Here is a 26,791-nt window from a genome sequence, read left to right as displayed (position 1 = left end):
ATGAATGAGTACCAACACATTCAATATGTCTCTTTGTGTAGTAACCCAAAAATGCCTGCATTCTCTGTAGTGGCCCATGTTTAGGCGTGTTGTCTTGATTGCTTTACTTTCAATATTGTCTGTTTAAGGTAGAGATGCAGTTTACTTGACAGGTATTTTAATTAGTTAATTAGGAAACCAAGATGACCTCCCTCATCCACAAAACTATATATTTTCGGAAAACTTATTGTATGAATTTTAAAATTTGTTAAGTACTTTTTTTTATAGACACTGTAGTTTGAAATATGCACAAAAATGTGTTTGTTTTGGTCAAAAGTGATTTAAAAAATAGCTTCTAAACCATGCCTCTGTTTCCTGTCAAAATCTGTTTACTATGAAGAAAGTGCCGTCTTGAAAACAGTCTACCAGTTGTCAATTTTGCTGGACAGCAGCTCAAATTTCACTAATTCAAGTTTATGCATAAATTAACACCTAGGCTAGTTGTCTGTGCGATTGTTGTAATAGTGCTCAACCAAAAACAATGCCCCAGCGGCGTTTTGAAAATAAACACATTGTCAATCATTTGTGAAAATTTCAAAAGAAAAGTTCAAAGTGTCTAGGAGCTATTTAATTTTCAAAGTTCTGGGATGTGCACTAAAAGAAGCTGAGATAGTTGTTAATTTTCATATTTTATAGTTAAGTAAAAAATATATGCTGATTTGCATCGCCATTGGATTTAACAGAGTTCCACTAATGATTTTAATTTACAGATGTTCATACAATGCCATAAAAAATAAAAAAAAGTAAAATTTGTCAACATTTGCAGGATAAACTGCATCTCTACCTTAATAACCAATAAAGCTTAAAAACCACTTCAATATTACATATAGTGAATATGTAAAGATCTGATAACAGGAGTCTTTTACTACGTTCAGTCTACCCTATCTTACATTCTCAAACATGGGAATGTTCGTGGGTGCTTCTTCTGTGTTGGAAGGCTGGTTTGTGATGCCACTGAATAGTCGTTGTATTTTTATGTAACTGTAGAAATCAGAAAATGTGGGCATTCGAAATGGTAAACCACAGAAAATGCCCGGATGTCCGGCCTTTTGTTGAGAGGGAATAAAAAAGTGAAGCATAGATCGTTAATTAATATGCATGAATGAGTACCAACACATTAAAAACGTTTCTTCGTGTAGTAAACCGAAAAATGTGTTATGTTGTTGTTAGAAAGCTTAAAATCACATCAATATTACATATAATAGTCAATGTGTGCAGATCTGGTAACAGTGGCCTTTTACTACATTCATTCAACCTGACATTACTCTCAATGGATAATAAGATATCGATCGATATCGGAAATAAAATGGGCATTATTTAATCATGATCCTATTTCGGAAATATCTTCGTTTTAGACGAATCGCGGTATTTAAACTAACGAGCCCAGAAGTATGTTGTGGTAGAATGATTACTTTTCCAAGAGAACATCTGTGGTGGTCATGTACTTTAGTATGGCTGTTTTGAATGTATTTACATGCTTTACTGTAGGTAGATCACCTTGCTATGATTACCTTGGGGCAGATAATTTATTATTGTTTTATCAAGACTACACCATAACAATTATTCATCGCATGTGGGAGATTCAGCCAGAACATTGAAACTCTACTAATATGTGATGATTACAGATATGTGCATGGTTGTAATTTTTATACGTATCATTGTGATATTTAAATTAAAATGATTGCATTTAATCTACAAGTTGACCGATTTACCACTGACGAATAGGAACTTGTAGTTTTCACATGTGCAATTTCGATAAAATGTACATACATCACTTTAAATATTATATCTTGCATCTGATATGAGGCTTATTGCATGCTTTTGATTTGTTCACAAGTTATATCATTAAAGGCGATTCTTCTCACAAAGTAACAAGGATAATCTAAGAGATAAAATATAGCTATTATCAAAATGTTCTCTTGCAAATACCGACAAAAATGTTTTTTCACCATAAAATAAATTAATACAGTAAGGTTTCCATGTAGAACTGCAGAGACCCCAAGAATGTTTTTCAAACTTAACTTTCATTTCTGTCACCCAATGTAGCCTGAAGTTAGTTTTAACTAAAACAAACATTTTTTTGTTTTGTCATTATTTCTCATTGATGTTGTCTGTCGAAATCTGGTATGATATTTCACCCAGAATTCATTGTGCTTTGTAAGAAACGGGTAGTGTGAACTGCGAACATTCCTGATCGTCAAGCAAGGTTTTTTTTACTTACTAAATTTTCTTCAGAGATTTTGACATGTATTTTTGGTATTTGTTGCTTTTTCAATGTACAAAATGACAAATTTAAAAAGAGTGAGAAAAGTAAGTTGCTCTTACCAAATGGTCTGTGAACCATGCTATGCTATTGGGTCAAGCGATTTTGATTGTTAAGGAAATGACCAATACGTTTTTTTGTTAATGCCAGGATTTTCCACAGATTTAAGCTAATGAAGGCTAGATCGTTCGTGGCTAATGAAATCCGTTAACATACTGATATAATTATCAAGAAAATGACAGTCCAGGTCAAACAAATTACAAGAAAGCTCCTGAACCATTTAAAAGGTCACGAGGTAGGGCAGTCGAAAACATATTCTGATGCATCTCTTTTAGTCTTAATCAGTTCAGAAAGGTCAGCATTTTTCAAGAAAACCACAGGTAGTCGTGCCTACACTAGTAAAATCACAAAACACAAAGCAATAAGAAAAAACGTCCAAATAAAATTTAAAGAGGTGAAAATAAGTTGACAAACACAGAAATGAGCTACGAAACCCTGGAGAGCAGGACATTATACCTAGTACATGTTATCACAGTATTATTATATCACCGATAGGCCTACATATCAACCAATTTGCAATGTGTTTATAGTAATACTACAATAATAAATTCGCTATTGGGATACTCAGTAAATACTATACATATGCAACTCAATAGCCTTATAAGGCCTGGAAATTGTGAACAATATTCTTTCAGAGGCGACAAATACTACTTTTCTGCATGTACGAACTCAATATACTTGATCGACCTATCGTTGCAAAGTTCTTGAAATGACCTACAAAACTGAAATGAAAAAGGCGCCAAAAATCAAAGGATGTTATTCTCGACAAAAAAGTTGGTGTAAAACAGAAAAATAAAATGAATTTCTAAACGTACTTTTTGGGGAAGTCATGATGCTGGACTAAAGAATCCACTTCCTTCATATTTGAAAAAAAATTAAGCAATTGACCAAAAATATCATTTTCAATCTAAACTTACTAAGTCTACAATACTTAATAAAACTGGCTAAAACGTTTAGGTAAAAAAAATTAAAAACAAGAAATAGACATGTTTATATGACGTAGACCAATGAATAATATATTTTATATAAACCTATAAATAAACTCGATCGCAGAAGTTAACATTTCATTATAGCGCCACCATGTGGTGAATTTTGGTACAAATCGCAAAGAACTTTGGGTAGGCAGGCATTCTGTACACTATTTCACGACAAATTTCTTCAGAATATTCGATTCAAAGGACCTTCCTATGAACAAATTAAGCAGGTCTAATACCTAGTTAGTTTGTAGTTTATTTGTGATCAATGTACATCAAGTCAACCACAAATATTCGTTATAAAATATTCTTGATAACTACAGATGACCCAGGAAATTGTACCCTATTCTTAATCATTCAAAAACGGTATTTATTCATTTCAAAAAATCCCATTCACACACTATTTTTTTTATCTATATTGAATTGTTCATCCTTCTGCATTGGAATGGAAACCAACGGGAACAACATCGTTAGAGCAGAGAGTTTAAATTTGTGAAAAGTCGAAAAATAAGTTAAGTTTTCCTAGATATTCTACATATCCTTCATATAAAAAAAATCTTTGGTTTACTATGTATAATAATAATGATGAATTTTTAGCAGCCAGTTTATATTACTATTTGAAGTTATGTTACAAAATATTAAATATCAGACACCCATTTTGTAAATTTACTACATTCTGTGTTTTATTATTCTTGTATTTTCGACCATGTATTATAATAAAGTCCAATTAAAAAAATGTAGCAATTATTAATGGCATCAAAAACCATTAGAAATTAGCCCCAGTTGGCCTCCAAATATTAATTGCTCCTTTCACCAACAGGTGAAACCAAAATACCTACTAGATATTCTGACATAGCTGGGACTTGTACCGTCAAAAGTATGGAACATCTATTATAATTACATGTTCCCCATGCCACTTAATCAAAGAACACCAAGTGAAATACTGAGTGATGGTCTTACACGCCAGTATACAATTATTTGGCCATGCAATACAAACTGATAAACACAGTAAGCTACAGTTCTACGACATGCAGGGCGCCGCACAATGACACTACCGAGATGCTTAGAGCCTGTGAATTTCGAGTTGCCATCAAATGTACATTGTTTTAGTCCCAAGTGCCTCAATTATCATCTCACCAATGGCGGTGTTTTCCCAGGCCTTCCAAGCATGACAGTTTTAACAAAATAGTGGCACAGAAGCTGTATCGAGTCAAAGACTAGTAATGATATGGATCTGATAGGCAATACGGGGTACTGTAAAATTACTAATTTTCACCGTGTTTAATCGCTGATTTACCATTTCAGGCATATTCAGTGGATTTTAAATTCATGGTTTTATGCTTAGAATGTTCTATGCTAAATTTTACATATTCATTGGGTTTTAATTTAGCACGTTTTCCCAGTCAGCGATATACATGCAAGCAAAATTAAAACACTATGAATAATTAGCCCCTTAGCCAAGTTTTGGTTTCTTAAAAGAATTCCAATTTTGTTATTAGTTTTCTTCAAACTTCCATTGGGACTTGTTTTGTAGAATATGTATGTACTCATGTGCTGAACTCTCAGCGGTGAAGTGTTGGAGATTAAAGCCACTTTTGGCCTGGCGATCAGTGTCTTAAAACGTGTGATCTTCAATCCTTTTGTAAATAAGTGCAGTAGATTTTGTATGGATGGCAATAGTATTCAAGATGGACGTGGTATTTCAACTCACTGGGATGCCATTGTACATAGACTAGAAAGCAAATGAAATTACCTTACTTGTCCGATCATAAGCCCCTTCCAATATAAGCCCACCCTTCTGTTTTGAACATTTAACGAGTTGAGGGCATCCCAGAGTATAGGCCCAGGGTGTTTTACAGAGTCGATGACTTATTAAAATATGCATGTATTTCATTACATAATAATCATGATTGGTACGGTACTTTCGTTCCTGCTTTTACGGGAAAGTCGCATTAATTTCAGAGTGCATGGAGGGTGGAAATCCATGATTCTTTTCGAATTTTTTTCTCAAAAAGATGTAATATTTCTCAGAGACCGACACTGAACAAAAAATTGTCCGTGGGTGGAAAAATAGTTACAATTTTAAACCCCTCGAAAAATTTTCTTTTCTGAGGTGGTCTTTGTGTATAAGCCCACCCCCTAACTTTCCAGATTTTACATGTTCAGACCCCTGGGCTTATGATTGGGGGAAGTACGGTAACTCTAAAAATAGCTCTTTACAGTAATACTCGGACACACATTTAATTTGATCTGCTCTGATTTATTTGCAGTGTTAGATAAAAATAAATCATATGTGGAAATGGAATCAATGAGCAGAGCTCTTCACTTCCTAACCACTGCTATACTTGTATAGATGGGATTTCTTGTACTTCTATATACAACATTGTGATGGTATCTGCAACAAAATTAACAGAAATGGTTAAAGGGCGGAGGTCTTTACACTGCGTCGTGTCGCGTTCGATACAATACTCATAGCGACGTACATAGCTTACATGAAATTCAAGTACTCGCTGCACAACAACCACTGCCCTTTATATGCACCAGTGCATTTTGGGATAGGCAATTTGAATGACCTGCCAATTGTTTCGCAAGTGTAAACAAATATGTGTCCCTTTTCTGTGTTAACATCTCAGACACCAATAATAACTTGGATTAATACTTGAATTGCCAATGATTTGCCAATCATTTCAAAGACCGCTTAATGTGATTTGTCAACTTTCAAGCCGAGAATTACTATTAGTGCTACCTGACTATGATACTATTGTCAAAATCATATTCCACATATATTCCATGCATTCTGATTGGCGAAATGTAGAGTACTTCAGGCAGAAGCATCACCATGCAGTGATTCGCATACTGATATCTGGTCCCTTATCTTTCCGTTTATAACCTACATGTAGAGCCACAGTTTAAAACAGAAGCTACAATTATACATTATAGGGAGCAATGCAATAAGCTTCAATGACCAATTACTCATAATTTCATTTTTTGTCAAGTATCTCTTTCGTACCCTCCCCCCATTTTTTCTTAAAAAAAAAAAAATTGTGTCAGGTTCAATTATTTTTATTTTTTAAGCTGGTGTTGGAAAATTTGTCATGCTAAAGTTTGAAAAGTAGAAACCCCTAAACTAATTCAGTTTGAATTTCTACATACCTTAAATCATAAATGCAATTTGTATGTTGCCAGTTTTTTTTTTCTCGTGATGAAGTTTTTAATTTTTACCCCTCCCCCGAATGCAATTGAATTATTAAATACAATTTGATGGTGATCTTGGATTTTTAAACTTGCCCCAAGTCAACATGTAGTTTGTGTCATACTAAATGCTGGGAAGATAACCCATAATACACTTAGTTATTTCTGCTATTCTGTGAAATAGCTGATAAAATATTGCAGGAAATATATAAAATTTTGTGTTTGCCAATTTTGCCTAGTATCATTACTCATGATGTTAAGTGCAAAACTGAAAACAATCAAATAATTGAATTTGAAGTTTGCAGATTCAATTGTTATAGTGACTCTAGCTGTGGAATCATAGTCCTATGTTGCTGACCTCATTATTTACGTGACTGACTCTAGCCGGCCCATAGGGCTATGGAGCCTTGTGCGACTGAATACCGGTTAAAATCCACATGCCAAATTTGGTCTTCGCGAAAATCACATTTTAAGACCTTCGAAAGTACCCACTATGTTTATTTACTTCCAAACAATGACCAGAACCTATTTGCGCTGTGAAATGATGAAGTAGGTCATAAAAAATTGACTTTATTTACCGTACACCGAGTCGCAGAAAAATAACAAGATGAAAGACGCCATTTTGTATTTCAGAGTTCATAGCAAATTACGCGAGACCTATAATTTTGTACCACGTGGCCGAAATCAGTAGATAAATTGCGTTTATGCAACTAGTTTCTATTATTAAACAAAAATCATACAATTATAAATACTGTATGTGATTGCTTTCTTGGAACATTTAGAATAACGGGAAGAGTGAGTTTTATTCTTCCACCACTGTATCACATGACCGCCAAACGAGATTACATTTATTCTGCGCCAGGGAGTGTGGGATGTCAATGGCTGCCATTTTCTCGTAATTTGCTTGGTTTGCGCGGTAATTGTTTGAAAATATCACAAATTATTGCTTATTTATAAACACAAATTGCAAAAGCAAACACAAATGTTATTCATCCAGTGATCAATTCACAATAAAGGTACGTCACACCATCGTCATCGAAAGCAAAAGCGATTTAATTTACGTATGCCAGATTTCTGTTTTTAAATGGTGATAGATCCCGTAGCTCTATGTTCGACGTACAACAACAAAATTAAAAAGAAGACGTCCAAATAAAACTGTTAGGGCGAAATTCGATTGTAGGTCGCACCAAAGAGCTACGAAACCGCAGCTACTTGAAAGGCTATCAACAAAAAGCATTGTAGGCTCTGCTTAAAAAAATTTAAGAATGCATGTACAATACTCACTATGTTGAAATATGCCAAAGAACGTTATCTTAACCTCCTAGCTTCACGTTCAGACTCTAACAGCGTTAATACATCTCCCTCACGTACTGGTCCTTTTACATTCCTTATAATTGACCTGTTGGAGTCGTCCAAGAATTCCACTCTAACCTGCGTACACTGACCCTGTGATCCTGTTCTTCCAAGAACTTTGGTCACCTGTATAATAATATTACATGTCAAAAAAAAAATCTAGCAGATTTAAAAAATGAAAAAACTTATTAAATAATAAACTTATCGATTTATTTTGATATTCAGCCCTCAAGTACTTTAGCAATCAAAAATTATAGTAAAATCAAATTTTACAATATATTATCTTCGTCGACCTTGGCGGTGACACCGAATCGCGAATATTTGGCATATAGGTCATGAAAGGTATATTTTTCAAAAAATTCAACTCGTGTTATAGTATTCTTCATGGGCGCAGCCATCTTGAAATTTGGGATAATATCGGGCACACATTGACAAACTTATCATTACTTTCCGTTTTTACAAAGCTCAGTGAAACAATTTTTGCCGTCGGTCAATAAAATATACATTCAGGGTTAACCAGTAATGGGAAAATGTTCACACTATCACTATAACATGCTGAAATTACCAACCTTTGCTAGTTTAATAGGTTTGTCCATGTTGCCTGTTTTGGGACAGCGAACGAAAAGGCCACCTCAAGGCGGGTTTCACGATTTCAAAATCAGGGAGCCTGAACAGGATTGTGCCATAGTATAGCAAACTCATATAGTATAAAAACTTGCTTGTTGAAATACATTTTCAATATTAAAGAAAACATTCAAATTATTTAATTATAATTATATTTAGATTATGTTTTAGCAAACAAAATTACTAAAAAAAAAAAACATTTTATGTCACGCTAAATATATTTTCTGTTCGAGGCTAAAACTATCCCATAGAGCATTGCGTGATTTCGAGGACTGGGATTTTACAAGATGGCGGTGGCAACAAAATACGTGAAGTGGCTCCGAAACTTTTTCGCCGGTGTAAGTATATGGAATCGTGATTTATTTGGCTTAGCTGCTATCCCGCGACTATCACATTATTTGTAAAAATTGTGCTCGGTCGCATATGATCTAACTAAGTCAAATGCAGTAGAATCAATCATAGCTTTTAAACTGTCAGTAACAAATGGGGTCATCTCAGGTCACGTAATTCTCTGGTGGACGTGTGTAAATGTTTATGAACTCGGGATTTGTACCTCCACGGTGCGATGCACCAGTTAAGCTGCGCCCACCACAAAGCATGATATTTTGCTCAGAGGAGACCCGCACACTAAATTTGTGCGTGATGTTGTTTTTGCACAACATTTTTGACATGATTTTTCATTGACCTATACAGGGTTCTCCCCAGAAAAAATGCATAGCGCCGGGGCTAATTTGCATAATAATTTGCATATCATTTACATATCTTTTCTTCTTTGATTAACAGAACTTATTTACAATTATGAATATTAGTGAGCTCAGTCACAGGGCAAATATTTTTTTTAATGGAATCAACACATTATGTTTCACAATTTAGAAGAGTTTGAAACATTCTCGAAATACAAATGCTGCAGACTAAAAACAAATACATTATTGTTGCAATTTAATTGTTTTGTAAAACGTTGAAGGAAACGCATTCAAAACGTTAAGCCAGATTTATGTTCACGAATCTCATAATTTTATTCACTCCAAAAACATTCTCCTTCAAAAAATCGATCACGTAATTAATTGACGTATTGTTGTAATTTATTATTCGTACCATCAACTTCTAAAACGTTTACAATTACAGTAATGAGCGAACAAATAAAGCTTCAAAACGATCATCAAAGTTACGACGTGACATAACTTACTTGGCCATGTTATACACCAGTTATAGCAATAATTCCTCAACAAATTTTACTTCTTTTTTTTTTATATGAAATGTAAGTAAAATCCGACTTATTTTTATCGGGAGCGATTATTTTTGATCACTTGATCGCTTCGGTAAAAGAAAACAGACCCGCCATGATGTTTGTGAAACATTAGCATGTGTCCTTTGACCCGATGGGTCAAGAATTCCATTAACCAATCAAAATGCCGCATGGTAATGCCGGTAGAACCCGAAGTTTTCCGAATGGTAGTGATCATAAAAATTACATTGCGGAAGTAAAGCGATGTCGTAGCACGATGTGTTGGCATTGATTTCAATTGAAAACTGCATGACAGCTTTCGAAAGAGGTGATTTGCAATTTTTAAAAGGTAAATTAGGTCTTGAAAGAAGAGTTTTTACATGATTCGAAATGATAACAGTTCAAATGTATTTTACCAAATCACGCAATAAACACGTTGTTTTTTTTCTTGAGTAGCGTGAACTGATCGTGAACTCCGATTTGACCATGTTATATCGAGGTGGAATTGATTTTGAAATAATTTTAGCTTTCAATCTAAAGACTGTCTATCGCAGAAAGTATTTACTTACAAACAAAGAGGTGCTAATTCCACAAATTTGACTAGCCGCTACGTATCGTGCGACTAGGTCTATTGTTTATAAATTATAATCCACGACTGGCAGGATGCGTGTCGGTCGGTACGTAATTATACCAACAATCAGACAATAGTCCTCGTCGGAAGCATTTCCGTGGTGGTCACTAATTTTGAGTGACGGTCGGCGCCGACCGGCGTGGCGAACAAAGCTTTTTCACATCTGATATTGGCATGTCAAATATGAAATCAAGCGCCGAGGTGGGAACACATAGCGCCGAGGTCCCAAGTGAAGCGCCGAGATTCACAGGTATAGCGCCGCGGACCTCGGCGCTAAAAAGCCCTGGGGAGAACCCTGCTATACTGTACTACTACGATCACAATAACATTGACAGCATTGCGATGCAATACCTTGCGATCAACAGTACCCGACTTTTCAGTTTCAAAATACAACAATGTATGATCCTCTGTTAATTGAAAATAAAATTATCCTAGAATTGCATTAAAATCCTTCTTGATTACCTTAATCAGATTCCACTTTGTCACCCATAATAATATCATAATATAACAAACAGTTCATTTGACAAAACATTTTTCTGTTGAAGTCGGGGATCTCGCCACGCTGGTCGGCCCGACCGGCACTCAAAATTAGCGACCACCACGGAAACGCTTCCGACCAGGACTATTGTCCGATTGTTATTATAATTATGTACCAACCAACACGCATCCTGCCAGTCGTGGATTATAATTTGTAAACAATAGATCTAGTTGCACGATACGTAGCGGCTAGTCAATTTTGTGAAATTAGCACCTCTTTGTTTGTAAGTAAATACTTTCTGCGATAGACACATTCTATAGATTGAAAGCTAAAATTCTTTCAAAATCAATTTCACCCCGATATAATATGGTCAAAGCACCTGTGGGTCAAAGTGGAGTTCACGATCTGACAGTTTACGCTACTAGTACTCAAGAAAAAAATCAACGTGTTTATTGCGTGATTTGGTAAAATACGTTATCATCGCGATTCATGGAAATACTCTTTTTTTCAAGACCTATTTTACCTTTTAAAAATTGCTAATCACCTCTTTCAATAACCATCGTGCAGTTTTCAACTGAAATCGATGTCAACACATCGTGCTACGACATTGCTTTACTTCCGCAATGTAATTTTTGTGATCGCTACCATTCGGAAAACTTTGGATTCTACCGACATTACCATGCGGCATTCTGATTGGTTAATGGAATTATTGATCCATTGGGTCAAAGGACACATGCTGATTAACTAATACGTCACAAACATCATGGCGGCCCAGGTTGTTTTTACCGGGCGCCGGCGACATTTATTAAAATATGCATGTAATAAGTGTATTTCATTGCATAAAAATCATGATTGGTACGGTAGTTTGGTTGCAGCTTTTACGAGAAAACTCGCATTAAATTTAGAGTTCATGGCGAACGTATGGAACATAGTTCGCACCTTTTCCATTCTGTTATTTACTCGGGATGAACTCCGATGTTGCAATACTGAAATAATGCATATTTCTTTTGAGTAGTAGTTTTCAAAATGGCAAAAAATGTGATCGCCAAGTCGTGAAACCTGGTCTGGAACATCGTTTTACTTTTCCCGAATAATCATGTCCATTGAGTCTGTCGTGACTGGGGTCACAGTATGAACGAGCAAACGATTCTTTGACATGACTTGTTGGTGGCCGTGAAAGGTTTAAATACTTCTCCCGCCCTCAGTTTACCTTTCGAAAATCAGTGTTAACATATCTGCACAAAGTCTGCACAAAGCTGCTGCCCTGGGAATAAAATCCATGCAGTAATTAAGTATTTCACCAGTTCACAAGGCAGGCAATTTTTACGTTTAAATGTAACATAGTTACTATACCCTAATACTACAAAATTTGTGATATGGAAATATTTTTTATATTCACAGAGGGACTACCAAGGTAATTTGCCTCTGAGATACGCAAGGGATCAAGCACCAAGGTAATTACTATTAAAGATAAAGATTAAGCAATGAAATAATAAGATAATCACAAGACAAAACAAAATTTTGAGTTTATATATCAGATTGTTTCAATCTACTTTTTACACGTCCACTGTAATTGGTTAGAATTACATTCAATTGACATCTAAGAATATGGTTTTTATCGTCTAAAACTGTTATGGTTATGAAAGTTGCCAAGCTTTATCTTATACATCCTAATCTTTATCTAGTATTGTACATGTATGGACAGCATGACACCTTACTATTGAGCTTAGTCACTCTATAAAACAAATAAGGATTCTTCTTTGTAATAGAGGGAACAATCTGAAATGCTCTACTCAGATTGTTTAAACATTCCGGATAGATGTATATGTGAAAATTGCCACCCACTCCAATTGAAATGGTCAACCCTGATCTGTTTCAACGGTCTCCTGTGTACACCATCTCATTTCACATAGTGACTAAATGACGTTCAGGCAGCTCCTCCTCCTCTCCTGATTGGACTTGTCAACTTATTCTAAGCACACCTGTAACTTGAGTCAATTTCCTGACTTGTATGATCACTTTTTGCAGGACTATCCCACCAGCTAATTTACCAGATGGTCCATCCCATGCAGTTGCCAGTAACTACTACTTTAGTAGAGATGCACGGAGACTAAACTCACCACCAGATGTGCTGTACTCGCAAGTAAAACAGCTGCCAGCTCCAGCAGCCAGGTATTCTATTTGTAATGCATATATTTGGCTGAAATTAGCCGGCAAAATTAAGTATTAATTTTTGCTAGGTATTGTCTCTGCTCCAGTGAAAATACTTTGTCCCACTTTAAAGAAGTAGTCCCTTCATATAAATCGATACCTGTGAGAGATTTACAACTTACATATGTATACAACAAATGTATAATTGCTACTTGTGGCTACTGTTTTTAATACAAGTCCTTTGTAATACAAGTCCTTTGTAATTGTAAAATGACAAGTGTTAAAACTTCCTGTGATCATTAGAATTACTATTCAGGGTTCTCCCCAGAAAAAATGCATAGCGTCGCGGCTAATTTGCATAATAATTTGCATATCATTTACATATCTTTCCTTCATTGTTAACAGAACTTATTTACAATTATGAATATTAGTGTGCTCAGTCACAGTGCAAATATTTTTTTTAATAGAATCAACACATTATGTTTCACAATTTAGAAGAGCTTGAAACATTCTCGAAATACAAATGCTGCAGACAAAAAAACAAACACAAATAAATTATGCTGCAATTTAATTGTATTGTAAAAACGTTGAATGAAACGCATTCAAAACGTTAAGCCAGATTTATGTTCACGAATCTCATAATTTTATTCACTCCAAAAACATTCTCCTTCAAAAAATCGATCACGTAATTAATTGGCGTATTGTTGTAATTTATTATTCGTACCATCAACTTTTAAAACGTTTACAATTACAGTAATGAGCGAACAAATGAAGCTTCAAAACGATCATCAAAGTTACGACGTGACATAACTTACTTGGCCATGTTATACACCAGTTATAGCAATAATTCCTCAAAAAATGTTACTTCTTTTTTTTTTTTTGATATGAAATGTAAGTAAAATTCGACTTATTTTTATCGGGAGCGATTATTTTTGATCACTCAATTGCTTCGGTAAAAAAAACAGACCCGCCATGATGTTTGTTAAACATTAGCATGTGTCCTTTGACCCGATGAATGCCAATAACCAATCAAAATGTCGCATGGTAATGCCAGTAGAATCCGAAGTTTTCCGAATGGTAGTTATCATAAAAATTACATTGCGGAAGTAAAGCGATGTCGTAGCATGATGTGTTGGCATCGATTTCAATTGAAAACTGCATGATGACTTTCGAAAGAGGTGATTTGCAATTTCTAAAAGGTAAAATAGGTCTTGAAAGAAGAGTTTTTACATGATTCGCGATAACAGTTCAAATGTATTTTACCAAATCACGCAATAAACACGTTGTTTTTTTCCTGAGTAGCGTGAACTGATCGTGAACTCCGCTTTGAGCATGTTATAGCGAGGTGGAATTGATTTTGAAAGAATTTTAGCTTTCAATCTAAAGACTGTCTATCGCAGAAAGTATTTACTTACAAAGAGGTGCTAATTTCACAAATTTGACTAGCCGCTACGTATCATGCAACTAGGTCTATTGTTTACAAATTATAATCCACGACTGGCAGGATGCGTGTCGGTTGGTACGTAATTATAATAACAATCAGACAATAGCGTTTCCGTGGTGGTCACTAATTTTGAGTGATGGTCGGGGCCGGCCGGCGTGGCGAACAAAGCCGTTGCACGTCTGATATTGGCATGTCAAACATGAAATCAAGCGCCGAGGTGGGAACACATAGCTCCGAGGTCCCAAGTGAAGCACCGAGATTCACAAGTATAGTGCCGCGCTAAAAAGCCCTGGGGAGAACCCTGCTATTTGTCAAACGTTATGCAAACATCAAAATATACTGTGAGCTGCAGAATTGTCATTCTAAATCGCATGGGTTACAGTATGTTAAAATTGTGTCCTGCACTTCATCAGATAGTGATATACCTCTTGGATCATGGAAACCAGTGAGGTGTCCATCTATCAATCTATTGTTAGTACAGTCAAACCTGTGATAGTGACCACCCAAGGGACTTTACAAACAAGTTTGCTTATATCTTATGCCTTGGAACTGTCTTGAAGTGGTGACTGTATACAGGAGGTTTTTATATAGAGGTGATCACTAACATAAGTTTTAGAGTACATGCAGTCAACGATTTATGCTGCTTCAACAAAGTTTATTAACGATTCAACAAAGCATAACCAAGAAGGGTTTTCTTGTATGCTTCACTGGATAGTGTGCAACTTTGTCTTAGTTTGCGACCATGTGTTCTATTAGCATTTTAGAATTAATACTCAAAATCTGTTTTTAATTTTTTAAGTACTTTCTGTTTAAGTAATTTATTTATTTATTTTACAAAAATACAATTGAAAAGGGCATTCTAGTTTCAATACAATAGTTGACACAAAGCACATTTACACATAGTTAAAGCAGAGGGATTGTCACCTGCGCACATGTGGGAATTGAGTCCCAACCCATGATAACAATACATGCTTAAAACGCAAAGGCTCATGGGTGGACGCTTGTTTGTAAACAATGACACGCTATGGTCATCGGATGCATGCAACAATGATGACACCCCCACTTTAAGTATAGAAATAGTGAGAGATACAGAGGCCCTCGAAATGTTATAAAAAGAGAAATATCAGACTAAAGCAGACTAAAATTTCCATAGTGAATTAGTGCGAAATTAAATAATTTTGTGTGTCGTACTGGAAAGCAACATGCAACACAAGGTGTTCATAAGTTGCTCATCCTACAAGACTTGAACTCAAGTTTGAAAGTAATTTGATCAGGTGCAGAAGTGAACACTGGTGGCTCTATGTAACAGACAGTCTGATTAGTTACTGACCATACAGAACTTAAATGATGTGCATATTCAATTGATTACATAATGATGTATAATGGTGGTACTGGTAGTACTGTAAACAGCTTGTTTTAGCTCCGCTGTCGACTTTGTCGAGCGGAGCTTATCATATGAATGATTGTCCGTCGTCGTCCGTGTCAATGTTTTACTTTCGACTTCTTCTTGAAAACTACAAGCCTGAATGCTTTGATACTTGGTGTATATGTACCTTGGGTAGACCTCGTTTGTTCATTTCATGTTAATATCTTCAATTCTCTAATTTTGGTGAATATTTTTGTCATTTTTGGTAAAAAGTGATATTTTTGACTTCTTGTTAAAAACCGCAAGTCCGATTGCTTTGATATTACATATATAGGTACTACATGTCGACCTTACTCAGATTTGTTCATTTTGTGATAATATCTTCAATTCTCTAATTTTGGTGAATATTTTTGTCATTTTTGGTAAAAAGTGATATTTTTGACTTCTTGTTAAAAACTGTAAGTCCAATTGCTTTGATACTATACATATTGTTCATTTTCTAATGATGTCTTCAGTTCTTTAATTGAAATGTGCATTGCTAACAGCGGAGCTATCTCAGCCGATAGGCTGCTTGTTTTTGCTTGAAATCTTCATGATTTCATGAAAATAAAATTTTGTCAAAGTTACTGACCCCTGAGACATTTTCACTTTCACCAGGCTTTGTACCAGTTACCAGCCCTGAAGATAATTTTGTCAAATACTTCCTTTCACACCAAGTCACTTATTAGGCATATCATCTCACACTCATAGACCATGTGGTGTGTGGAATTGAACGCACACACCCTGTGAGTTGTAAGGTACTGTAAATATTTTATTTTAGATGGAGTTAATTTTCACTGAAAAGACATTTTGGGTGTATTGTGTGGAATATATTTTCACTGAATTTTGACAAGTTGAGTGTAAAATATAGGAAAAAAGGTATATTTGATGGATTTTATTTTTACTGAATCATTCCTTCAGCAAAAATTAATTCCAAGGAAAAATAAAGTATTTTACAGTACTCCTGCAATTGTAATATTGTACTCCACTCCAGTGTCCTACACATGTCGATGTTTACGTCCGATGCATACCCCCAATTCTTATAAAAGAATGTAATATCTATTTACAGTGTATGACTGATGACAAGATAATTGCAGTCTTCAGTGGTATAGAGTTTTTAAACTATTTGGTTCCTTTAGGATTTAGCAGGGATCACACTACAAATGTCTATGCTATAGGCATGGCTAGCTACTGTTCAAGCTCACCTTTGACTTGTTTTCAGCTGATGTTTGTTCTGTTCATTCTTTTAGAATGTGTGTACGTTCAGGTTATAAATATACAAATGTGAAGATCTCAAGTGGTTAATATTTTCATTAATGCCTGCCACCTCTGGTGTCTGTTATTTTTTTTAATACAATGTAGATTAGAGGTGATTTTCTAATTTCAATTTTTTAAACTCAATCATGTGAGTAGCCGGCTAATGTTTATTAATGAACTCATTGAGCGCCAAAGTCAACTTTCAAAATCCTCCACAAAATTGATCAGCATAATGTTCCTCATATTTTCACATAAAATTTGATCATGACCTATAGCCAGTGAGAAATTATATCCATTTTGTCCGAAATTAAAAAAGAAATTGTAGAAAAATTCATAAAATTATGCAAAATTTTAAACGTGCATTTGAAGGGTTAAAGCCCCCCTCCCCCCGAGACGTCGCCTATGCATGCGCCAGGTGGCCATAGCGTGTCATTGTTTACAAACAAGCATCTACCCTTCAATACATTGAATATATTATTGCAAACAAAAATGGCAAATTAAACTCGCATAATAGGAAGTGGGGTGAATACCTAAAAAAGATTGTTTCAAGAAATGAGCAATTTTCTGAGCCATAACCCATCTCTGTATACTACTTGTACTTATCACTGTCGTTAGATACTGTAATAGATAGGTAACACTGATATGTAATTATTACTTGATTCCAATAAATATAAAAAAAAACAAGCATCTACCCATGATCCCTTGCGTTCTTAGTGTGTTGTTATCGTCGCTTCGGACTTGATTCCCGCGTATGCGCAGGTGAGGACCCTCTGGCTTTAAAGACAAGACTTAGATGACTAAGTAGCCGATATACACCTTCTATAGAGACCCCTGTAATGATTTATATTTGTATTTGATTCCATTTGATATATGTATCATGCCGTTTGAGTCCTAATTCAACTTTTGTAACTTTTGTAACTTTTTATAAAATAAAACCCACATAATTTATTTCATATTTTAATCAAAATTTTGCTTAACATCTGTAGCCGACGGGAAATTATTTCCATTCACTTGTAGTCCATATTTATCTGAGGAAAAATATAAAAAAAAACTAAATAGGCAAATTTGCACCATAATGAGGAACTCAAGGAGTTAACAATCTTTATTGTAAAAGTCTGAGGCAGCATCAAATTTGTTCATTCTATTGCCAGTCTACTTTAATTGGCTGCCTTAATACAAAATGAAGAGCAAGGAATGATATACTGATGTCTAGCGCCCTCAGACTACCAACTTAATATATGCTGCATGACTTTCAGCTTACCTAATGTCAATTTCTTTGTTTTATAGTGGTCCGTCTTCAGTTCCAGCAAACAGGTCTACAGTTACTCCCGGTAAAGCACTAGAGTGGAATATATCCAAAGATCAACCATATCTCTGATTGACCCAATTGGAACTTTAGTAACGCTGCATAAACTATGGTGAAGTGTTCCCAGCGGGTTGACTATATCGTATGTTGTACTGTACATTAAAAATACTAGTCGATTTAGAGTTTTCTGCTGGTAAATTTTGGTATGCGTGTGTCAGTTTTCATAATCGATTTTTCCTTGTGTTCACACATTTTGCGTTTTGATTAGTGTACTACAAAGGAATGACATTTTTTTTGGAATGATTATTGTATAGAAGCGAGACTTGCTTAGTGAATAAAGGAAAAAAAATAAGACTTTAAATGGTTATGATTGGTTTTTTTGTGTTATGATGTTCATGTATTCCAGCAGATCTCTGTGATAGGCTGTTGCAAAAATCGAATGATTTGATTTTCAAATGTTGAAATATGGATCTTTTCAGAAGGGAATATGTTGTTCAGATACAATTATTTCATAAAAATTTACCAACTGGTATCGTCAGGGGTGAACATCCAGGCATTTTCACCACCTGGCAACCTCACCTTGAAAACAAAGGCCAGAAAACTTAGCAACATAAAACACACAAATCCCAAATGACGTTTTAAGGCCACTATGATGATGGGATCATTGTATGTCCAATTTTTACATTCAATTTCATGCAAAACACCAGAACTTGCAGTAGACGTAAAATGGTCTATTGACTGACAGTGAATTTACACCACTATGGGCTCACACATTCTTGATCAGTATGCCCCGTAAGATATGATCACTTGGTGCACAACAGAAAATTATACATTAATACCATCATCTTACCGGTATTATTAATTTATACTTAATAAAAGGAAATCCACATTTTATAAACAAAATATGTGTAAAAACAGACGCAACAGTTCGTCACTTTGTAGGCTCCCTTTGGCCACATTTTTCTTTTACTTTTTTTTGGATACTCAATCACCAGCAGTCAACAAGCTGACCCAATTTGTTTTATGACTTTTTATGTTGACTTTAAATCCGTATAAAATCATGTCTTCAAGAGTACATACTGGTCTTGATACCTTGAACTTGATTTTTCACATTGAGATTTTTCTTACCTATCTGTTACACTATGTGAACAATAGTAGGGTAAATATTGACTAGGTTTAATTTTAGTGGAATTGATGATGCATACAATATTGACTATTTTAAATTCACTACTTTGTAAATGAAACAATACATTCATTGTTAAATTTGCATATTCACTAAGTTTTAATTTAGTTCATTTGTTTTCAGTGAAAATAAAACATATTGAATAATTAAGCCCTATACTGATCTAAATTTGACCTGCCACTGGTTGGAGTCGCTGATCGTCACCTAAAGACTAGCTCTGCTGGATGGTATTACATACTGTAAAAGGATTAATTATTCACTGGGTTTTAATTTTGCTTATTTCGATGACTGGAAAATGCGCTATATTAAAACCCAGTGAATATGTAAAATTTAGAATAGAACACATTATCTAAATGATAAAACCATGAATTTAAAACCCACTGAATATGCCTGAAATGGAAAATCAGTGAAATTTAAACCTAGTCAAAATTAGTCATTTTACAGTATAAGTTTTTTTTTGAAAAACACTTTTTACTTTGTCCATAACATCTTAGATGAAGATCAAGGTATGTGAAAAAGAAATGTCTGTCCTCATTGTCATTGTAAAACTTTTTCTTGTGGTTAAAATAGTCTTTCAAACTTGAATATTAATAACCAGTCTTGGATCTTGGCTAAGTTTGGTACGTGTTCTATGTATATTTCTCAAGATATTGGTTAAATGTTAATAAAAATTGTCTTAAAATTCTTCTTGTGTTTATAATAAATCAAACAATTTATATCTGATCATCTTTGGGGATCTTATCTATTGCTATAAAATGTCAACCAAGTTAAATTTTGGTTCAACTCGCAAGTGCAATTTTCAAGACTGGGGTAAAATTTAACCAAAATAAACTGAGAATGTTACTAATGTGCATTGTGGGATATGTTAATTAGGTAAGTGTAAACTGATATGTTGTGCATATAAATAAACAAGGTCAGTGTTTTCCCACCTTTTTCAAAACTGGCTTGTACCGGTATTTTATTTTGCTCATCAATGCACTGTTATTTGGGAATGCATGCTATATTATAAGGGACATTGAGATTAATACAGTACATGCAGTAATAGGGGAAAGTGGCTGATATTTTTCTTGCTATATTTTGCCAAGATAAGTTGCTGTACTATAATTCATGTTATATTATTCAATGAGGACATTGAGATTAATACGGTACATGATCATAAATATTATTTAATATTTTCATTTAATTTTGTTTCATTGTTCTTATTCATTTTTTGTCAGAACTGTACCAACCTGAAGCCATTATTATCTGTGAAAGATGTTCAGAAAAAGTGTTGCACTGTTTCAGAACATTTTTACTAGCTTTCAACCACACAAAAAAAAGATATTGCATCGTTGTATTCATCCGTTTGTTATTTATGCTAGATTATCAATGGACAATGTTGTAAAAGTTAGCTACGGTATATTTTGAAAAGTAACTTAATATGTTTTTCACCCCTCAAAATTTCAATTGGTCAACCCTAGACCCTTGACTTTCAAAGTAGCATATTCAAAACATTACAAGCCTTCGTACGTAATTGTACCACCAATTTTGGGGGGGTGCAATTATGTTTTAAATCGTATGATTGGGAGTAACTGTGAACTATCATTGAGACCCTGTGCTGACCCTGTGTGCTTTTTGCAAAATTCCAATTCTCATTTTCATCTACTGTTTTAAAAATGTGTCATTTTTCTCACTGAAGTTACTTTTTTCGTTCCAATGACACCGCAATATTTTCAATATAACCATGAGATAAAGGAGAATAATTTGGAAACATAACGCGCACACAACAAAATCCCTAGCACGTTTTGGAAAAATCAATAAAAATAAATTCCAAATCATTGCAAGATCCAGCAGAATCCAGTTTTGCCCTAATCCTGCAATGAACTTGAACTCTGAATGTTTAATCCGCCAGGATTTCAAATACTGGTACTGTAATAAATTCAATCAACAAATTGGCTATTACGTAGGTGTATAAACATTTACCTTTTTTTACAAAGAAACCAGTAACCCTTCTCACCCCAGGACTCTTAGACTTTAGGTCTTACTTCTAAAAAGTAAAACGAAAAATGTTTATAATCAATCAACTATACTTTATTTACCATTATTTTTCCTGTAATTTTTTTCATTCATTCATCTTCCTCTTTTTAATACTGTTTTTTTTCTGTTGCTTTCGTTTTACCGTGAACCGACACCAATAACACTGGGATGCATACGTATATTTTGTTGGAAAATATTTCATTACTTGCATATTACATCTCTAGAATACCATCGTACTATCATCTCCCATCTTTCCCTGACTCCACGTAGTAGGATTTTCCAAATCGGGTAAGAACCCCCCCCCCCCTCCCCGACTACAACGATGAGAACCAATTTGTCTGAAAAAAAATGACAACCACCGTCATCGACTGACAGTAAATAACTCGGACCTACTCAATTAAAAGATACAATAAGGCTCAAATGTTCGCCACGCGTCCGGTGGCGTACCGAACTAACATTCTTTGGCATCCGATTGATATTATTATTTCAGCTATGTGTTTTGAATCATAGCACACCTGGAGGGGGAGCTAAACGTCCCCTGCAGTCGATAACCAAAGCAAGGAATCAGCAGACCAAAACATAAACAGCGGAAGACTTATTGCTTGTCAGTTCGCATTAGGTTTATTGAGGCATTCGATGCTGGTAGCCAAATAGAATGGTTCATCGCGCGGTGCTGCTGGTTAACATTATGAAAGAAAGCACAGATACATGTATATATATGAAAAGTCTTGACTTGGGGTGATGTATCAACATGCCTTCTCGAAATCTGACGCGAGTTTTATTGAAACAGCTTGCTCTTTCATTTTGCGTTCATTCTGTGGATTTACGTTCAAGTCATATGACCGGAAGCGGTATTTTATTAGGGGAGCAAGGCAAGCAGAGCGGGGCGTTTCGGTAAAATCATGAAGGTAAAAGTGACGTACTTATTAGTGAATATTTTTATATTAAAGGTGGACAATACAGATTCATTTTCGCTTTTTATGAAATTAATATCCCAAGTAACTCGCCATTAGCCTCGATCCATATTTTATAATGTCAATGGCGTAATGAAAAAAACAAAAACAATGTCAATATTGCAATGTATTATAAATCTCTAGTTTTAAATATATGTAATAATTTATTTTTATTTTCATATTTCATAAAGTAGTGTTAACAGCGTTCGGCGTGTATTAACTCAGTAGTCAGTGTGAACACAGAAAAACGTGTTTTTCGACGGAAAACAAGATTACCTATTAGTTTCAAACAATAACCAATCTTAACAAAATGTTTAGTACTTCGCTGTTTTTTTGTTATCAATTGCCTATATAAAGGATAACCACGGATAAGTAGAACAGTGTGTCACATGCTATACACAACCGTATACAGTACGCCGACTATGGCAATTTAATCGAGCGAGTCGCGGCATTGTAACACATTCCCACCATCAGCTCGCAGATCGGACGTTTCTATTTCGCAGTATAGATGAATTGTCCGTACTGCGGCGCTTTTAGTGCTACCATGGGGCTACAAACAACATTCCATGGTGCTACAAACTTATCGCAGTTATACTGGCTATAACAGCCCTCGCCATGTGCGCGTAAGAGCTGGTGTCACCAAACACAACCCAGTACTCCCATCATCGTGTAACACTGGTAGCAGTTCTCTAATGCGTGTTTTTTGTTTGTTTGCTCAGTGTGTGAAAGATGATTGTCATGTGACTATATTTTATCGCCTAGATCATGTATTTTGTAATTTTGTGTTTACTTTGATTGCCCAAACCGCACAGAATATTATTGCAGACAACGATGAGGTAAATAACAAATTATATAAAAAATATTATGAATAATAACCAAATATATAGTGTATATATAGAGTACTCCACCCAAAACTCAGTAACATTCACTTGGGAATATTAAACATGTTTTTGTTGAACGAATCAATTAAACCTGGCTGTGACTGTATAAGAACGCGGTAACACACGAATACGGAGACATTAAAGTCAAGGTGCTCCCGACCCTCTCACCGCCCCAGCCGGTATGGCACAGAGACTCCGACTGTACCGAGAAAATCCCACTAAACGCCACACTGTCATCGGCTGCGGTGAAATGCGAGTATTACATCTTTTGGAGGCTTTCCACATCTGGTTTGCCGTACTCTTTAGAAAGCACCGGCATCTATATGATTACGACACACTCCATTACTGTGGTGTCAACACACCCACGGTGGGATGAAACACGACGCCTTATTTTAGCACATTTCTTTGTTTTATTTAGTCTGATGTTTTGCTGTAGCGTATTCCACGGTGACACCGGCCCATAGCATAGCGTACACCGGCGTTGGTAAATCGATCATTTTACGTTAAACGGAGAAACTTTCACATCTGCCTCAGAATAGTAATAGTTATATCTAGTCTACTCAAAGACACTAGTGTCTTTGGTTTACTGAGCATCTTCACATACGTCTGTACTGTCACTTTTTTGGGGTAAAGTGTTTCTTGTGATGGCACACTCAAAACTTCACACACACAACACACAGTGGCCATCATAATTGCCACAATTCAATGCAATATGGCAAACAATTATACGAGTAGGTGTAAAAAATGAAAAAAACACAACAACAATGAAATACATTCTTAGTACATTAGTCTGTAAAGCAAGGGTATTTTTCTTCAAAGTTTCTCATTTTCCACAAAATAAAATATTCAACATTTATTCAAAATGTTTAATCCAGTCCTATAGTCAGAGGGAAATTTTGTTCATTTGACCTAAATTTAAGAAATTACAAAAATACATGGTTAATAATACTGGCGTCCCGGGGAAAAATCAGCTGTCCAAAATGTCACGCTCGCATATCGCAATAATTCTACGCCACTAACTTACTATGTGACGTCACAGAACGGAAGTGTTTTAATGGTTTGTTTTTAATTTAAACAATCACATTTTAATTGCACGCACCGCATGGCGCAAAGAACCATAATGTCAAGTGCACAAAGAGCAGATCAAAGTCTCATAATTTATGCTTCGTGACGACAGAATCATTTTCCCCTTCAAAATGTGGGTGTAATATTTTGCCCATATTCGCTTATTTTTTTAGATTTTTTGTGTTCAATGAATTTTGAGACCAATGGATTTTTTATTGTCCGCAGGTCTTGATCAAAATTATAGAAAACTTACAACAAATTGGTACAACCTAAGGTAAAAGTTTCAATTATTAAGGGGTGAGTCTTCATTTCTTCGCGGTGGGTAGATTTTGAAAATTAACGTGAGATAATAAAATGAATCAAAATAAACTTAGCAAATAAATTACAGCACATTTAATACGGAGCATGTATGCTGTACATTTAAACTTATTTGAGCAGTGTAGGTATGCGATGGCAAGGCAGAGAAACTGAAAACATATAGTTTCTTATGAACTCACATCTCAGCGACAATTGTGTTTCGCTCTGTCTGGGAAGTTGTTTTCAAATCGATTTCAGAGATGCTGATTTGTTTGCAAACGTTTTTTTAACAGATTGTTTTTACTTTCTCATATGCATTTTTTAATAGTTAGACCCCCCTAAATTGTTAATAGCCCATCCCTAAATTAGAATTAAATGTCGCGCGTAATGTTAAATCAAATAGTCAACGTGATACGACCAGAATAAACAATTTGCGAAACATACCTATTGTTGTTTATTTGTTCAAATAAATATGCGGCGAGTTCGAAATAACAAAATTAGGAATACCACCCTCCCATAAGTTCCGCATATTGGTTGGGTCATATTCAGAATTCAATATAACAACACTTTTGTGAGGGGGGCGGTTGTATAGTAATTCCTGTTACATATGCCTGCGCACACGAGACCTGGTGTTGATGCTTCCCGCCATACCACTTTCGCCCCGGTGGCGTGTTCGATTCGTTTAGTATTTTCTCAAATTTCAAGTAATCTATTTGTTATGAGTTACCACACACATTGCAATGAGACTTCTGTTGCCCCCAACACAGCTCCACATATGCGATTCAGATGTGAGCACAAGGAGGATAAAAAAAAAAAACGAAAGTGTATTTACACGAAATTTACATTCGGTAAATAAACCGCTATGTTTATTTCATGGACGCAGCCATGTGCATTGGAGCAATGGGCTTGGACGGAATGCCCCAACATGACAAGTCTACTTGTATTTCGCCGTGCACATATTGGCATTTCACGCACGCTGAAACTGTATTTATTGAGTTTGGATTGGGTGACAATTAAACGTTATCAGCGGGACATCGAAATCTGCTGCCTGTTTTGCGAGTTTTGATTATTTTGCTATATCGGCTATTAGGTGCTATAATAACACCGCAGTGTGCGTTCATGTAAACAAGCGAACACCTAACACTGACCAAGAATGTCATACCGATAGTGATATCGAAATATATGCGAGAATGGATAAAGTTTCTGACAATTTTCCGAACATGGGTCATAGTTTTAGTCGTTTTATAAAATCGCATATGTGATGAGAAAAAAGAGCGTTGATGTGACCACTGATGTGGTAATCGGATCATTTAGCATTAAGAAGAGGATGTTATATCAATTTAAAAATAACTCGTGTATTTCTGGCTGTACTACAATGATTAATACTTAACATATGCATACCGATATTAAGAGATAATGTCTATTCGAAATAAAAACGAGTCGTACCACTAACCACTAGCAGTATTTGTGTCATCGTAATTATCCATGCTTTGGGGAGAAATACATTCGGTGACAATTTGCGTTTACCTAAGAAAGGATGTGGGATTTCGCCGAAGGTTTGCAAGATAAAATCCTGTTTAAAAATCTGAAGGAAAAAAGTTTGTTCCTGAATCATGAGTTCATTTTATATTTTATCCATTAATCTTGTCAACATAACGACTCCCCGATGTAGGGTCAAAAAATAATAATTGACGCCTCTGTTGTTATTGCCATTATGGTGTGTGCTTGACGTAAGTTATTGAACATCAAATAACTACAAACAGCTTTCGTATTCCGGCAGTTTGTATTGGAATTCTTTGTCTCGTATTATGTCGATTATAACATGATTGCAGTCATTATTTGTGTCTAGAAACTCAATACAAATAGTCACAAACGCCATGCCGTCCGTCTATCAGGACGATCAGCGAAGTCAATCTCGTTTTTTTTATTTTCCATCACATGGCGTTAAATGGCACGTAACGTTCGCCAAGTTGTAACGAAACTTTATGCCTAAG

The 26,791-nt window shown here is 35.2% G+C and overlaps 2 protein-coding genes across 2 annotated transcripts; one reads left to right on the top strand and one right to left on the bottom strand.

The window, feature by feature from the left end:
* Window positions 1-5,575: 5,575 nt before the first annotated feature.
* LOC100370008 (small ribosomal subunit protein eS28) lies at window positions 5,576-8,561 on the bottom strand. The gene is made up of 3 exons (XM_078007348.2): window positions 8,451-8,561; window positions 7,813-8,007; window positions 5,576-5,731 (listed from the first exon to the last, which is right to left on the bottom strand). The coding sequence occupies exons 1-2, from the start codon at window positions 8,475-8,477 to the stop codon at window positions 7,837-7,839; spliced, it is 198 nt and encodes a 65-aa protein (XP_077863474.1). The 5' UTR covers window positions 8,478-8,561; the 3' UTR covers window positions 5,576-5,731; window positions 7,813-7,836.
* Window positions 8,562-8,736: 175 nt separating this feature from the next.
* Window positions 8,737-18,681, top strand: LOC100370452 (NADH dehydrogenase [ubiquinone] 1 alpha subcomplex subunit 7-like). The gene is made up of 4 exons (XM_002732465.4): window positions 8,737-8,843; window positions 12,241-12,293; window positions 12,868-13,011; window positions 18,384-18,681. The coding sequence occupies exons 1-4, from the start codon at window positions 8,793-8,795 to the stop codon at window positions 18,472-18,474; spliced, it is 339 nt and encodes a 112-aa protein (XP_002732511.1). The 5' UTR covers window positions 8,737-8,792; the 3' UTR covers window positions 18,475-18,681.
* The last annotated feature ends 8,110 nt before the right edge of the window (window positions 18,682-26,791 follow it).

This window comes from Saccoglossus kowalevskii, chromosome 9 (assembly GCF_978046115.1).
Source record: "Saccoglossus kowalevskii chromosome 9, keSacKowa6.1, whole genome shotgun sequence".
Lineage (NCBI taxonomy): Eukaryota > Metazoa > Hemichordata > Enteropneusta > Harrimaniidae > Saccoglossus > Saccoglossus kowalevskii.
Note: the sequence above shows the minus strand (reverse complement) of the source record. Positions and strands in the feature narration are given on the sequence as shown.